The 15,596-nt window shown below is 36.5% G+C and overlaps 1 protein-coding gene and 1 pseudogene across 11 annotated transcripts in view; one reads left to right on the plus strand and one right to left on the minus strand.

The window, feature by feature from the left end:
• Positions 1–15,596, plus strand: part of MIER1 (MIER1 transcriptional regulator) — a 61,829-nt gene that overhangs the window by 24,840 nt on the left and 21,393 nt on the right. For all 11 annotated transcript variants that reach the window (XM_031030333.2, XM_081818599.1, XM_081818598.1 and 8 more), the window contains 4 exons: positions 7,082–7,243; positions 8,021–8,153; positions 10,725–10,789; positions 13,044–13,116. In XM_031030333.2, coding sequence (XP_030886193.1) covers positions 7,082–7,243; positions 8,021–8,153; positions 10,725–10,789; positions 13,044–13,116 — 433 coding nt within the window. The remainder of the gene's footprint in view (positions 1–7,081; positions 7,244–8,020; positions 8,154–10,724; positions 10,790–13,043; positions 13,117–15,596) is intronic.
• Positions 2,790–3,803, minus strand: LOC115941616 (large ribosomal subunit protein eL8 pseudogene; annotated as a pseudogene).

Genomic DNA, 15,596 nt, shown 5'->3' on the forward strand with positions numbered 1-15,596 from the left:
TCCTTCTTCCTCCCCTCTTCCTTTGTAAGCATTTATTGGTAAGTCATTCGTAGCACAAGGTGGAAGAAGAGTACTGTGTCCATCCACCAAATGGCCCTTGAATAGCCAGTATCTGCTGTCACCTGCAGTCATTTCTAAATGACTAATCTGATAGGAGGCAGAGGGACCCACTCCTCTCCCAGCAGTTGGGCACCTCTCCAACCTTCAAATAATACTGAAGTTATTTGGTAACTTTACCATATTGTTGTAAAGTTAAAGGACAGATTTAACTTCAGATAAAATGTTTGTCTTTTAAAAAATCTATTCTTTTCACCTCCAGCTAGCCTCCCTTTAGGTTATGCAGGTAGGATTGCTCCTGTTTTTGTTATAGTGCTTAGTTAACTTATTTCTTAAAGCACAGTATGAAAGTATAGTCCACATTCCTGTGCTATGTCCATATCTTCCTTTATATTTCTTACAGTCTGTCAACCCCAGTACATCTTATTTCACATTCCATCAGGATGACGTACACTTAACCTAGGGTCAGGTTTCAAGGAAGGCAGTATATAGCATATATATGTAAAGATATTATAAAGCATTTAGTTACACTGTGTGGCCAAAACTCAACTGCAAGTGTGTGACTTTGGACAAGTTACTTAACGTCTTTAAGCTTCAGTTTTATTATATAAACATTTAATACAGTATCCTACATGGTAATCACTCAGTAAATCCTAGTAGTTCTATCATTCATAAAATTCTCAAAGAAATTTATAACTCCCAAACTCTGAAGATCTACTCTACTTGACCCATAATTTTCTCTTCCACTTTGTTTCCCTGATTTCTATACTCTTAATCTTTGTATGAATGGTAATAAGACATTGCTACTTTATTGTGACGTTTCAGTTCAACTTGAGGAAAGCCCCTTATTTAGTACCTTGTAGAACACAGACTTTGACAATAAAAGTTAATGAGAGATTATCTGGAACAGGTGACTGACAGGCCCTAATATAATGTATTGTCAGCCATGTTTTATTTAGCTTTTAGTCTTTTTTCAGAGGGAAGTGACAAGGAACATCTGTTTTATAGGATATCATTACTGTTTATATCAGAATATTTGGGGACAAATAATAGAAATCCATCTTGAACTAACTTAGGCAAAATGGGGAATTTAATGCTCATGTAATTTTATTAAGAACAGGGAGATATCTAGGCCTTAAGGACTCAAGTGCCACCAGAAGATATTTTCTGTTTCTGCTGTTCTACATGGTGGCATCCTTTTTCAGACCAACTTTCTTTATATGCTGTCAGTTTCCAGGTCTCCAAGATGTACTGCTTTAGATAGTCTATGTTTCTTTAGCTGCTATTGGTACAGATTTGGAAACAAACTATGGCCAGGCTTGGGTCATGTGCCCATTCCAAACCTACGGCCAGGGAATGTAGTGATTCCAATTGGATCAGATGCCATATAGTCCAGAACATGAGCTCTCAATCAAAATACATGCTTGGGATGAAGGAAGCATTTCCTGGAAGAAGATGAATATAGAAGTTGAAAGAGAAAGGATTGGGGGGTGGGGCAGACAACGATGAATTACCCTGGCAAAATACTTGTTAAAGCTTATGTACTTCCGTTAGTGCATAGTAGGGACACAGTAAATGCTTCTTGAATTTGAAACTGAGGATTCCTCGGCAAGATTGACTTTGGTTTACTGTAGTTGTGGCTGTGTTTACTGCAAGATCTTTATACTTCAGATCAAGTAAGATACTTTTCATACTAATGTCAAACTCTCTTGTATTCCTCAGTGGGTCTTGATTGTTGATTACTAACTTGCTGCTTTCTAACTTGGTATTAGGTGACAGAGGTTAAGTTAAAAGTTAATACCTAAGCAAAAGCATAAAACCATTATATACTCTTTGTTTTTAAAATCAAGCAAACATTTTCTTAATAGAATAGGCAAGGATATTTTGTTTACACATAATAGAACCCACCTAAAATTAACTTTGAAGTTTATTAGAACTTTATTGTTTTTAATTTTGGGTTTTTTTTTTTTGTTGTTTTTAATATTTTTTCTTTAGAACTATTTTTAGAAGTCCTATGAATGTGTATCTGGGCACAAGGAGTGTCTTGAACAGAGATTCGGTGTCACCAGGACCTCTTGATCATTCTTTACTCATGGTTATTTTCTTCAGGGTCTCTTGAGTTTTTTCTTTACCACATCCACTAATTTAGTTTAGGTTCTAATTATACTACACGTGAACGATAGCAGGGGGGGGATTCCATCCTAGCTCTGTCTCTGGCAGACTAAATCTTTCCCTGCCAAAGTCCATCTTGAACATTTTGCTTTGTGTATAATTATCTCTAAGCCCTTCCAGTGTCAATCACCGCTCAACAGTTACTCTGAAATGGAGTCAAAAGTAGAGTATAACACCTCCTACTAGACACTAAGTAAAACTAGAGAAAATAGGTAAAAATACCAGGTCTACCTTTTTTATTTTAGTTTCTACAGATATCTTCTGCTCTAATCAGAGTAACCTGGGTATTCCTTTTTTGTTTCTATACTTGTGCAGTAGTCATTCGCTCTGACTTAAGTGACTTTTCTTTATCTGCCAGTTCTGTTACTGTTTCTTCAAATTCAATCAGATCTCCTCCGAATGTACTGTGATCAGCCACTTTGACTCTCCTCTGTTCTCTGCTTAGCCAATTTTAGAAGTGTTGTTAAATTTTTCTTTGAGAAATGAATTGTTTACAAGGTGAGTCACGTTTCTTTTTTTTTTTGAAAGAGAACTTTTTATTACTTTTATGTACAGAAAACTCAACACTTAGCCGGTTTGGTGGCCAGAAAGGCCTCTGCCTTTTCTAGCTTGGCGATATAAACCACCAGCTTTGCACCCAGGATGTTGCCTCCCCAGTGAGGGCAGATATCATCATATCCGTCACTGTAATTGGTCCCGATAGCTTCCACCAACTTAGCCAGAGCTCGTTTGTCTTCTGAGTTAATCTGTGTGAAGGCGACATTGGTGCAGGTCTTCTTTTTTTTAAAGATTTATTTATTTATTTGAGAGAGCAAGAATGAGAGAGAGAGAGAGTACATGAGGGGGGGAGGGTCAGAGGGAGAAGCAGACTCCCTGCCAAGCAGAGAGCCCGACGCGGGACTCGATCCCAGGACTCCGGGATCATGACCTGAGCCGAAGGCAGTCGCTTAACCAACCGAGCCACCCAGGCGCCCCGGTGCAGGTCTTCTTGTGGACCAGATGGCTCAGCCTGGCCTTCGCCTTGATAATACAGTAGGGAACCCCCATCTTACAACACAGGGCAGGGAGGAAGACAGCCAGCCTAGTGGGATCCACAGCATGTGCAGTCACTACCAGCTGAGCCTTCTTGTTTTACACTAAGATGGTGACAGTATTAACCGCTGCTGGAGGGACAGGTGATCTCTTAATAGGGACATCCCCTTTGCCAGCAGCTTTCTTCTCATCCTGGGCCAACAATCTCTGCTTTTTTTTTTGTCTTTGGTCTGTATTTGTGGGCCAGCTTAAGCAGGTGAGTAGCTGTTTGGTGGTCCAAAGCCTGGGTGAACTGGTTAATCCCAGGAGGCAGTTTCAGATGTTTATAGAGAACAGCCCTTTGCTGTTGCAGTTGGATGTAGCGGAGCCATTTGACAAAGCAGGTGGGGTCCCTTTGGGGCTGGATATCCTGTCCGATACCAGAATTCTTGGGCCTTTTCTCAAATGGGATTGACCACCTTCTTGGCTTCCTGTTTCCTCATGACAGCAGGAGTTGGGGCCACCTTCTTCCCCTTAGCCTTCTTTCCTTTTCACATCTTGGATGGCTGGAGGAGAGCTAAAGTGAGTCATACTTCTTAAATGCTTATCTAGGAGGAAAAAATACTGACCTAAACGTGAATATGAGATATTCCGTATTCCCGAAAGTGATTTAAAAAAAAAAAAAAATTCCTTTCCATGCAGTTAGTATGTCACCTATCCTTCTGACACATAACTGAGCTAGGTGTCAGGTGTTAGTGATTAGCTTTATTAAAGATAATGATCAAGGTTTATTACCTCCCATTGGAAAGGAAATTTGCAGGTATCTTGTATTGTGAGGTAAGTGGTTCTCAAGGTAGTCCCATACCAAGAGCATCAGTATGGCCTGGCTTATAGAAAATATGCAGATACTCTGCCCCTACCTCTGCCCTATTATAGTAGAAACTTTGGAGTGGGGCCCAGCACTCTGTTTTGCTAAGCCCTCAAGGTGATTCTGTTGCCCTTGAATATGACAGACCAAAGGTAGAGAGCCTGAGGATATTGGATTGATAATATACCTATTTTGCGTGATCTTTCAAAATATCAGTTAACTCACTTGTAAAATTTAGAGGTAATGGCAACCTATATTAAGGAAGTTTTTTTTTTTTAAGATTTTATTTATTTGAGGGGTGCCTGGGTGGCTCAGTCGTTAAGCGTCTGCCTTCGGCTCAGGTCATGATCCCAGAGTCCTGGGATCGAGCCCCGCATCGGGCTCCCTGCTCCGCAGGAAGCCTGCTTCTCCCTCTCCCACTCCCCTTGCTTGTGTTCCCTCTCTCGCTGTGTCTCTCTCTGTCAAATAAATAAAAATTTAAAAAAAAAGATTTTATTTATTTGAGAGAGTGAGGGAGAGCACGAGAGGGGAATGAGGGGCAGAGGGAGAAGCAGACTCCCCGCCGAGCAGGGAGTCCCACATGGGGCTCGATCCCAGGACTCCGGGATCATGACCTGAGGCAGAGGCAGACGCCAAACCGACTGAGCCACCCAGGTGCCCCATTAAGGGAGTTTTAAAGATGAGATAAATATGAAGTACTTCATGAAATCTTTAGGTCCATGTAAATGTTAGTTGCAAACTTAGGGCTGAAGATTTTCTTTGGTTTGGCCCTTATTCATACTAGTGACTTCTGTGGCTCTTGTTTATAGTAGTGACTGTCATTGTTAAACCTTCGAATTTGTGGTGCAGAATGAGTTCATGGGAAATACGAGCTGGGATTAAGTCTAGGTATTATAGAAAAATCTCTGTCAGGGCATGATGTTTCCTTCTGTTTAGTTTTCTTATAAATAAAGGTAGTAAATACTCCCAGTGGTACTTTTAAAGATCTTTTGAGATTGCATAAGATTCTTATTCTACTTTTGTTCAGAAAAGAGAGAGAATAAGATAGTGGAATCAAAGTACTTACCACAAATGCCTGGTACATAGAAGACACTTTATGGCAGCTATTTGTTATCAGTGTATAAACAACGAGCCTTTTCTATATCTTTCTCTTACTCCACTTTTTTGATCTTGAAGTTCTGTTTTAGTTCTTAAATCCTGATTTTCTAATGCCAGATTTGTCTCCTGTACCAGGTCCTTGGTACATGGACCAGATATCTGCATGGACTAGATTCTTGAACACCTCAAGCACTGTTTGTGTTACTGCACTTAGAGAAACACAATAGGAGATGTCAGTTAAGTGTGCCCGCTGCTCTCAGCTAGAGTGGTAGCACCTTACCTAATAGAGTTACCACTTTCAGGTTGTGGCTGCTGTACATCGTCAGTCAGGGCTCTCTGAATTGACTTCTCTTTCAGAAACAGATTCACAGACTGATTTATAACTAGAATATCCATTTACAATGGGAAATACAAGCGTTAAACAGCATTTTCTTCCTACCTCTTTCTATAAGAAAATTTTTTCAAATTACAAACATTAGTTGCTTCTTGTACACAAATTCTGAGTGATGGGAGTTAGTTGTAGGATCTAAGTGCCTAGTGTCATTAGGTTATATCTTCCAATCTGATGTATCCATCTCTACTAGAACAATGTCTTTAACACATGGGCGACTTATTTCTGTCCATGAATAATGCTACAAGACCGCTGGAGAAATACAAAACAGGTCTTGTTTCATGATTGCCCTTCTTGTAGGTTCTAAACTGCCTTAAATTTTTCTCAAAAGAGAGGTGGGGTAGAGGGTTGTGGAAAGAGGGCATGTGTGAATGTGTGTAGTACATTCAGGTGATTTGGATTAAATTTTCTTTTTATAATCAGAATGCTCTCCCAATTTCCCTGAACTTTATATCACTTGATTACTAATTAGAGTGAATACCTTCTATAGAAAACTTGATTCATTTCATTGCATGTGGATATTTCTTCATTTCATCCTCAGAGGGTATATTTTTTTATGGAGTTAGGGGTGATCCCTGGCTGAGGCAGTATGATGTACTAATGAGTATGGGCTTTTAGAATTAGACTTGAAATCTGGTTCTACTACTTGTAACTTGTATGATTTGGGGAAAGATTGCTTAATCTCTGAGCTTTAGTTTCCTCATCTGTGAGATGGAGGTTATATAACAGTTTTGTAAAATAGTTAGCAAAGGTTGCATGACAGGATTTTATGTATAATTTTAGGTAACCCTAGAAAAGAACATATGGCTAATGGAATCCAGTGTTATTCCTGTGTATCATTATAGTTTTCTTTTAATGTGTTTGGATTAGGCTGTGAATTTCACCTCCTTTTTTGAGTTTGTTAACTTAGTTTCCAGTCTCTTTTCTACTTATTTTTTCCCACTCCCAAATTATGTATGGTACTCTTAAGTGTGTGCATCTATTCATAGTGTTAACTGCCCGTGTACATTTATTGAATTGATTGCACAGAACAGTTCTACACCATTTTCACTTTTTTATTATACTTAAAGGTTTTGTTGTTAGCGATTAGAATTGGTTAGTCTCTTTTTTTTTTTTTTTAAAGATTTTATTTATTTATTTGAGACAGAGAGAATGAGAGGGAGGAGGGTCAGAGGGAGAAGCAGACTCCCCGCTGAGCAGGGAGCCTGATGTGGGACTCGATCCCGGGACTCCAGGATCATGAGCCGAGCCGAAGGCAGTCGCTTAACCAACTGAGCCACCCAGGCGCCCAGAATTGGTTAGTCTCTTATAGAAATTCTTGAAAGACTAAGATTTTCCGGGTTTCAGAGTTGTTTTCGTTCACCTTTATGATTTGAGAATTCTTGATACAGTTCTAAGGATATTCTCTGTGAATGAAGGTGTGAATTACAGGAATATGAAGTATTCATTTATTCAGAAATTAACTTTTTATTTGGTCTATTTAGGAAGGAGACATGCCAATTCATGAACTTCTCAGTCTTTATGGTTATGATACTACTATTCGACTACCTGAAGAAGATGAGGAGGAGGAAGAAGAGGAAGAAGAAGGTGAAGATGATGAAGATGCTGATAATGATGATAACAGTGGCTGTAGTGGGGAAAATAAAGTAAGGTTATACACATTTATTAAGATTGTAATCTTTATTCTTGTTGAAGTAGTAACTTATTAATATTGGAAGTCTCCTGTAATCTCCTGAAAAGTAATAGTTTTATGTGTGTCATTCCAGATTTCTTTTCAGGGCCTCTTCTAAATAAATTTGTACCAACTTAAAAAAAATACTACTCTTTTAAAGTATTAAAGGCTAATTGGTAGTTCTGTATTCAGTTTTCTTATTTTCTTTTGAAATAATTTGTTATATAGAGAGGTTCAAAGATAGCATAGGGTTCCTATGTACTCTTCAGCCAACTTTCCCTGTTTACATCTCATGTAACCATGGTGTATTTATCAAAAGTAAGAATTGGGGCGCCTGGGTGGCTCAGTTGGTTGGGCGACTGCCTTTGGCTCAGGTCATGATCCTGGAGTCCCGGGATCGAGTCCCACATTGGGCTCCCTGCTCGGTGGGGGGTCTGCTTCTCCCTCTGACCCTTCCCCTCTCATGCTCTCTGTCTCCCATTCTCTCTCTCAGATAAATAAATAAAATCTTTAAAAAAAAAAAAAAAAAAGAATTGACACTGGTGCCATACTATTAATTAAACTATAGACAATTCAGATTTCACCAGTTTTTCTATTAATGTCCTTTTTTCTGTTCCAGGTTCCAATCCAGAACACTGTGCTGCATTTAGTGTATTTATTTTAGTTTTCTAGTTGTATTTGGAATACTGTAACCTTTCATCTGCAGTAATTTTCCTTACATCTTAAGGAAATTTAATTTATTATTCTACAGGAAGAGAATATAAAGGACTCGTCAGGTCAAGAGGATGAAACTCAGTCTTCCAATGATGATCCGTCACAATCTGTTGCTTCTCAAGATGCCCAAGAAATAATCCGCCCACGTCGATGTAAATATTTTGATACTAGTAAGTGTCATTGGTTGCTATTGTTTGGATAATTTTTAGTATTTAATATATGATGTAAAATGCCATTTCTTTTTCACTCGTCTGTTTGGATTCATTTACTCTGAAATCTGGCTGAACAGTAATGGGTTTTGTTCTAGGTTAATTCATTTAGCAGTGCTAAAGCCCCATTGTCCATGAGTAGATTGCAGAGATTGTTGTGTCCCTATACTCCTTTATTGTGAATGTGTTCCTTTTTTTCTTTTTCTTCTTTTGTTTTTAACCATATATTCCCATGTTTACTTTGGGCTGGAGACTTGACATCAGAATGAGGCAAAATTGAGTCCTGGATGTCAGGAGGTTATCTTAGGACAAGGAGAAGGGGCTATGGGCATGCTTTGAGAGCTTGGTATAACCTGGATGGAGTCTTAGGCTCATCCTCTCAGGTAAGGAATCCAGGGCCTTGCTTGTACATAGGCTGCAACCATATAGTTGACCTTGAGTCTAAACTTCTGCAGAGACAGCTAGTGTTTGTTAGCAGGGCCTGGTAAGGCTGTGGGGAGCTCTATAAGCAAGGTATCAGGCCAACATTTCCAAGAGGCTTTATTGGCTCCATAAAATTGCTCTGAGTTTCTTAAAGCTGTCTCATCATATCGAAGTCTACGCATGTGTCTCTTAAGGATGACATTCCAGGGGCACCTGACTGGCTCAGTTGGTAGAGAGCATGACTCTTGAACTCGGGGTTGTGAGTTCGAGACCCATGTTGGGTGTAGAGATTACTTAAATAACATCTATGTCCACTAAAAAGTCAATCGATTTGTTCCCTAAAGTTAACATTTTTAGGTCTAATGCAGTGCCCAAGAAAGGAAGAAATAAGAATACCTCCATGGGCTCAACTACAAATGGAATGGCAGGCTCCTGTGGGGAAAAATGTGTTCCTTTTTTTCCCCCAATACTTCAATTTGTCTTATAGTCATCTTTTTTATTTCTTCTAGTCTTCTCCTCAGTTTTCATTTTCTACTTTCTTTGCCTTTTAGCCATTTTTAGCTATTTCATAAGTATTGCTTTCTCTAATCAGTGGCTCCCCGTTCTCAAGAAGTGGTTTCCTCTTGAGGTGAGAACATGTTATACACAGAACTCTCCTAATTTTACTACAGATCGTGATCTAGTCAGAGATGTGCAGTAGTTGAGACAACCTTTAATGTATGTTCCTTGAATATTTGCATGCTTTATCTGCTCCATGGTGTTTCATTCTAAGCAGGAATCATTACTCTGGATGACCGTTCTTTGATAAGAAAAAGGCAACCATTAGTGTTACTGGTTTAAGCTTGGGGTCTGAATTTCTGTGCTTTAATAGAAAGAAAAACATTTGAAGAACAATAACCTCTCATGAAATGGAGCAGTGTAATAACTGATGAAACATGGCTACTGCTTCATGTGAATAAGTCCTGATACATATTTGGTTTAGAAGTGAATGTAGTGCTAATGATATTTTATTGCGAGTTTTGATCAAAGATATGGTCCAGTTGAAAAGTGTATCAGTGTAAGGAGAGATTGGTTGCTGGAATTACTGTGTTAATATTAAGTTTGGGGAAAGTCTGCTATTTTTCCTTCTTCTTCTTAGGTAAATTGCCAAAGTTTGTTTAAAAGTGGGATGCTAAGTGACTGCATCTTTTTTTTTTTTTTTTAAAGATTTTATTTGAGAGCGAGAGCATGAGCGAGGGGGGGAGGTGGAGGAAGAGGGAGAAGCAGATTCCCCACTGAGCAGGGAGCCTGATACGGGGCTCGATCCCAGGACCCTGAGATCATGACCCCAGCCGAAGGCAGACGCCCAACCGACTGAGCCACCCAGGCGCCCCTAAGTGACTGAATCTTAAAACAGTATTTATTTCATACTTTTGATCTGCTATTTTAGTTATGATGTATGCACGGAAGCTGTATATATACTTCGTATCTTAACTTTTCCATTGGAAGATTTAATTTTTATACGTAATGTTACCCTTTTGAACTTTGTATTCCATTTTACAATTGAGAAGATGCTGACAGTGTAATAGTTTTCAAATTTCCTACCCTTTATGTAAATACGTTTTTTACTCCAAAATGTAAACAAATGGCACCTTGCCTGCTCCTGAATAAATCAGAGGTTGGGGAGGATGGAGGTCTTCATACATAGCACCCTTCACAGTCTCTGTAAAGTGTTGCTACAAGCTTCTCAGTGTCTCAGGGAGCATTGATCGGAAACCAGTTTTTGTTTTGTCCAAATTCTCATTTTATTAGGGAAGAAAGAATTAGGTTTAGGAACAGATTATCTTGACCCGCTAATTCAAGTTTTTTCTTAGATTTTTGTGGGAAATCAGTTACTGAGAATACAGTTTCCTAAAATTAAAATTGTCCCAGAAGGCTTATGGGTTCTTTGTTTTGCTTTGTTTTAAACTAATAGGGTACTATTTGATCAGAAATATCTTGGTCCTATTTTTGCAAATACTTTTAGGCATACTTAAATGTTTGATGGTAGATATAAAAATAATATACAGATATACAGATGTGGACAGGATAAACAATCATTTTGTAATATTATTGTCTTATTTATTGTAGATAGCGAAATAGAAGAAGAATCTGAAGAAGATGAAGATTATATTCCATCAGAAGACTGGAAAAAGGTAGTTAGAGCCATATTTTCCCAAAGTTTAGGTAAATTAATATTTTCTAAAAAGCAAGTATTATTATTTTACTAGCTATATATTGATAAAGTTGAGGTAAGCCCTTTTGTGACATTTAAAGGTTTGGTAGATGTTCAGATTTTCCTTTAATACATTGAGGTAAGAAAAATACGTATTTTTTTATAAAATAAAATAATGATACAGAAAGAATTTGACTTTTTTGAGCAAATCAGTCTCAAACCAACAACAGAAATTGAAATTTTGAACTAGTGCTAATTTAGATTTTTGTTGCACTGTAAAAAGTATCAAAAGTAAATTTTTTTTACATATTCGGGAAAGCAGTTGAGGCTTTGGTTCTGGTAAGTAGATTTTGTTTAATAATTTAGATAAGTTTTTCCATCCCATATTAATGTAGATATTTGCAACTCAAAATATATTGGATGAAGAGACAGATTTGAGCTTTTCTATAACTATGCATAATAAGTTCTAAAATGAATCTAAAGATTATATATTGACATAAGTTTTTAATTATAAAATTGTATAAGTGTAGAACTTAGTTATACAGTTAAGTAAGTAGAAGAATTAATTTTTAAGCTGTTGCGAAGCAGATGAATGTACTAGAAAAATGTGTCAAATGTCATGTAGAATTTATTAGAACAAATCCTTTATTTAGAAGAAATATCATTCTTATTGAGATAGCTCACTCGAATTTTTTGTGTTTTTTGCTGTTCTTTTCCTTGGTCTGATTTTTTTTTTTTAAAGATTTTATTTATTCATTTGAGACACAGAGAGCATGAGCAGGGGGAGAAGCATGCTCCCTGCTGAGTCAGGAGATTTTTAATCATAGGAAACAAACTGAGGGTTGCTGGAGGGGAGGGGGGTAGGGGGATGGGGTAACTAGGTGATGAACATTAAGGAGGGCACGTGATGTAATGAGCATGTTATATGCAGCTGATGAATCACTGACCTCTACCTCTGAAACCAGTAATACATTATGTTAATTGAATTTAAATTTTAAAAAATATGTATAGACAAAAAATAAAAGAGAGACATCTCTCAGTATGTTAGAATGGTAAAGGAAGGTGTGGGTTAGAATGGAAAGGGAAGGTTAGCCCAGTGCAGTGTGTGTGAATTAATTTGAGTGAATGATGAATGAATGATGGGGCTGAAGACTGAAAACAAGGATCACAGAGTTATCCACTATTTATGCCCATTTGGGCAAGCGTTCTTTACTCCAGTTTTTTTCTGATTCCTGTACCATGCAGAAAGTAGGAAAAAAGCTAAAAACCTTAGAAGTTATCTTAAACTTACTTTCTACCATATATTCGAATTTATATATCTTTTTTCTAAGCTGTTCTCATAAACTTTCTCTTCAACTTAAATTATTTTTGTGTCTGAAGTATACAAGAGAATATTTGAGTAAGTGTTGAATTATTATTTTTAATGAAGGAACAGAAGCTCAGAGGAGGGAGAACATGGGGGACTATTCCCTTCCCAGGAAAATTATGTAATAAAACAGGCCACAGTAAATCCAGACTATTTGTTTCAGTATGATTTTGTTGTGGTAAAATTTGTCAAGATTTTTTAAAAGTTTTGACTATGAAAATCAGGCACTAACCTGCTTATCCATTTGGTTTGGAGTTTCATCCATTTCGCCTCTACTGAGCTTTATACAAACCCTTTTTGTTACTTTCATTACCTCAAATCTGTGGTTCTAGACTGAAGTGTATGTTGGAATCACCCAACAGCTTGTTGAAACACTACTTGCTGAGTCCTATCCCCAGAGTTTCTGGTTCAGTAGGTCTCAGGTAGAACCTGAGCATGTATATTTCTAACAATTTCCAAGGTAACTCTGATGATGTTGACCCATTGTCCATAGTTTAGACTATAAATACCTTAAAGTACCCGAATTTGATTTTCTGTTCTTCAGGGTGTTTGCAGTTATCTTATTAATTGAATTATAAGAATTCATTTTTATTGCTTTTTCTCCATATTTTGAAGTTAAGTTTGTATTCATTGTTATATTACATTATACCCCATTTTATTACTAATGTTTTCATCCAATCATATCCAAGCTCTTATCTATTATTAACTCATTCATCCTCACAATACTCCTCTGAGGTAGTTAATTGGTTGTGTCTTTTATGACAGAGAAACCATGAATAAGTTTACCCAGGAAGATGGTAAAGCTAGAAAATGGATATAAAATCTGTGTTACTAGATCTTACTAATGTGTCATGTTATTTTTAAATAGGAGATTATGGTGGGCTCCATGTTTCAAGCAGAGATTCCAGTTGGCATTTGTAGATACAAAGAAAATGAAAAAGGTGGGTTATTAATAAAGTTATACAGCGTGCATTGATGCTTTTGAAGTGATAAAGCTGTTCCTTTATAATGGAGTAAGATCATGACAATTTGTTACCCCACTGATAGATGAGAGAGGACTCTTCATTATTTCTGTAAGAAGAAATATGTTTACTGTTTTTTCAGTTTGTCCATAGAAATCTAGCAAGAAAAAAATGAATACCTTTTTGATACTGAGTGACATAAAACATCCCAGCTTTTTATTTCTTTTTTTTCATATTTTAAATATACCCTTTTATAACCTGTATAATTTAAATTTAAAAGGTTATTTTATGTCAAGGGAAGCTGTTAGGTTTAAAAAAACTCAAGTAAACAATGATATAAAAAGCTTACTTTAAGTGTTGAAACTTTTAATATTACTGAAATTGAGTACTTTGATATGTTTATTTGTAAAATTTGGGAAACAACTTCTATACTTATATTTTACATAATTTTGCCATCATTTTATCTAAAATTGTAAGGTAAGTCATAAATACTTAAACTTCCAGTAACATAAAATACTTGAGGGCTTAGGTCTGTTTCAGATTATTCCCTTTGGGTGAGTTCCAGAAAGAATGTTCTGTGTGTGTTTTTAATGAGTTTATGTGTAGTATGAGATCACTCAGTGCTAGAAATCTTTCTTCATTTCTTTTATTTCAGTTGTCTTCTTCACATTTCAGTTTACGTATGCAGAGCCTTTCAGAGTTGTAGAATTCTTTTGTTTCCCTTTTAGTATTCTCTCCAGAAACTTCCTTTATATATTAAGTAAGTACCTGCTTTCAGGGAAGCAGTAAATAGAGGCAGTTAAGGGAACACCACAGGCCAGTAAATTCTAGTGATGCAAAAATGTTTTAACACACCAGTAATAACTTGTGTTCACTTTCAAGTTAATTCCTGCAATATATAGGACACTAAAGGTATCAATATGGAGTGACTTTGTTATATAGTGAAATTCTCTGCATATGTTTTGTCATTATATTGTAATTGTGTGCAAAAATAAGTGAACCATTGTCATTTGTATTTATTTTGTAATTGAATTTTAAATATTATGCTTTGCTTATATGCTATACAATGATTAGCACATGTTCACCATTGAGTTCTTTCTCCAACTAAAGAACCAAAAGTTAGACATTAGTTCTAATTTATGAAATTTTTAAAAAGTTTTGACTATGAAAAGTAATAGTGTCTATCTTAGAAAATTTTGTATTTTGTAGATGGGTAGGAAAATATCTTGGTGGCAGGTTAGTGTTAGAGCTAAAGGTAGTTTTACTTACCTCTTAATATGTTTTATTTTTATGTTTGTATTGTCAGGTATCACAGTAAGTAAATAATCAAGATCTCTGATTTTCACTGTTTTAAATTTTGGTTTAATGCTTTTAGTTTTATTATAATTTTAGAAAGCAATTATACATAATATTTTTTTTCAGGAAAGGTATGATTTATGAAGCTTTCTCACTGTGTGAACTTAAGCATTTTAGATTGTGTGAGGATCAGACTAGATTTAGCAGGCTGATACTGCATTGGAGGGGCCACTGTGGTAGAGGGACTTTCCTCAGTTTTGTATTTCTAGGAATTCAGACTTTTGTCATGATACCCAGAATTTGTCACCACTTAGGGTGGTGCACACAAACCAAACTCATGTGAAACTTATGTAAACTACACCATTGGAAAACAACTGTTAAAGGGATACTGATGATTAGTGCATTCTTTCCCTTAGAGGATAAAGTTTGCAAGATATTTTTCATTCGTTTGGTGAGCACACATTCAAAAGGGAGAGCATTTGGTTTGAGTGATTTTGATAAAAATGCCACAAAACTAATACACTTTGTACCTTCACTGTAGGAATTATTTGACACAAACGGATTAGAATTTTTTCATTGATACAAGGAAACCCTATTACTGAGTATCCTGGAAAGACATTGATAAATTTTTTTCCCTCTGATATCTGATTTCTTTTTTACTAGACTCCATGCAGCTTATATATTCCTCATGAGTTATCACTTCTGTTTCAATTATATAAACAAGATTTGTTACAGTTGTGTTTGAGTCCTTTTCCTTTGAACTTTATTACACAATCTCAACTACACAATTAACATTTTCATAAATTTATGTAAATTAGCACTTAGCACATTATATTATAATCATTTCTTTATTCATTTTTGTATCCTTAATGCCTAGTATGATTCTGTTACATAGGTACTCAGTAAACATTTGGTGGCTGAGTTATTAGGTAGGTGCACAATAATGTTAACAGAACTGATATGGAGTCATTAAACTTTGATCAGTACATAGGCATTTGGCCTTGGACATGTTTACTTCTTTTTTTTTTTTTTTTTTATTCTTATGTTAATCCCCATACATTATTACATCATTAGTTTTAGATGAAGCGTTCCATGATTCATTGTTTGTGCATAACACCCAGTGCTCCATGCAGAATGTGCCCTCCTCAATACCCACCACCAGG

This window comes from Leptonychotes weddellii, chromosome 4 (genome assembly GCF_054177405.1).
Source record: "Leptonychotes weddellii isolate Sample4059 chromosome 4, ASM5417740v2, whole genome shotgun sequence".
NCBI classification, from domain to species: Eukaryota; Metazoa; Chordata; class Mammalia; order Carnivora; family Phocidae; genus Leptonychotes; species Leptonychotes weddellii.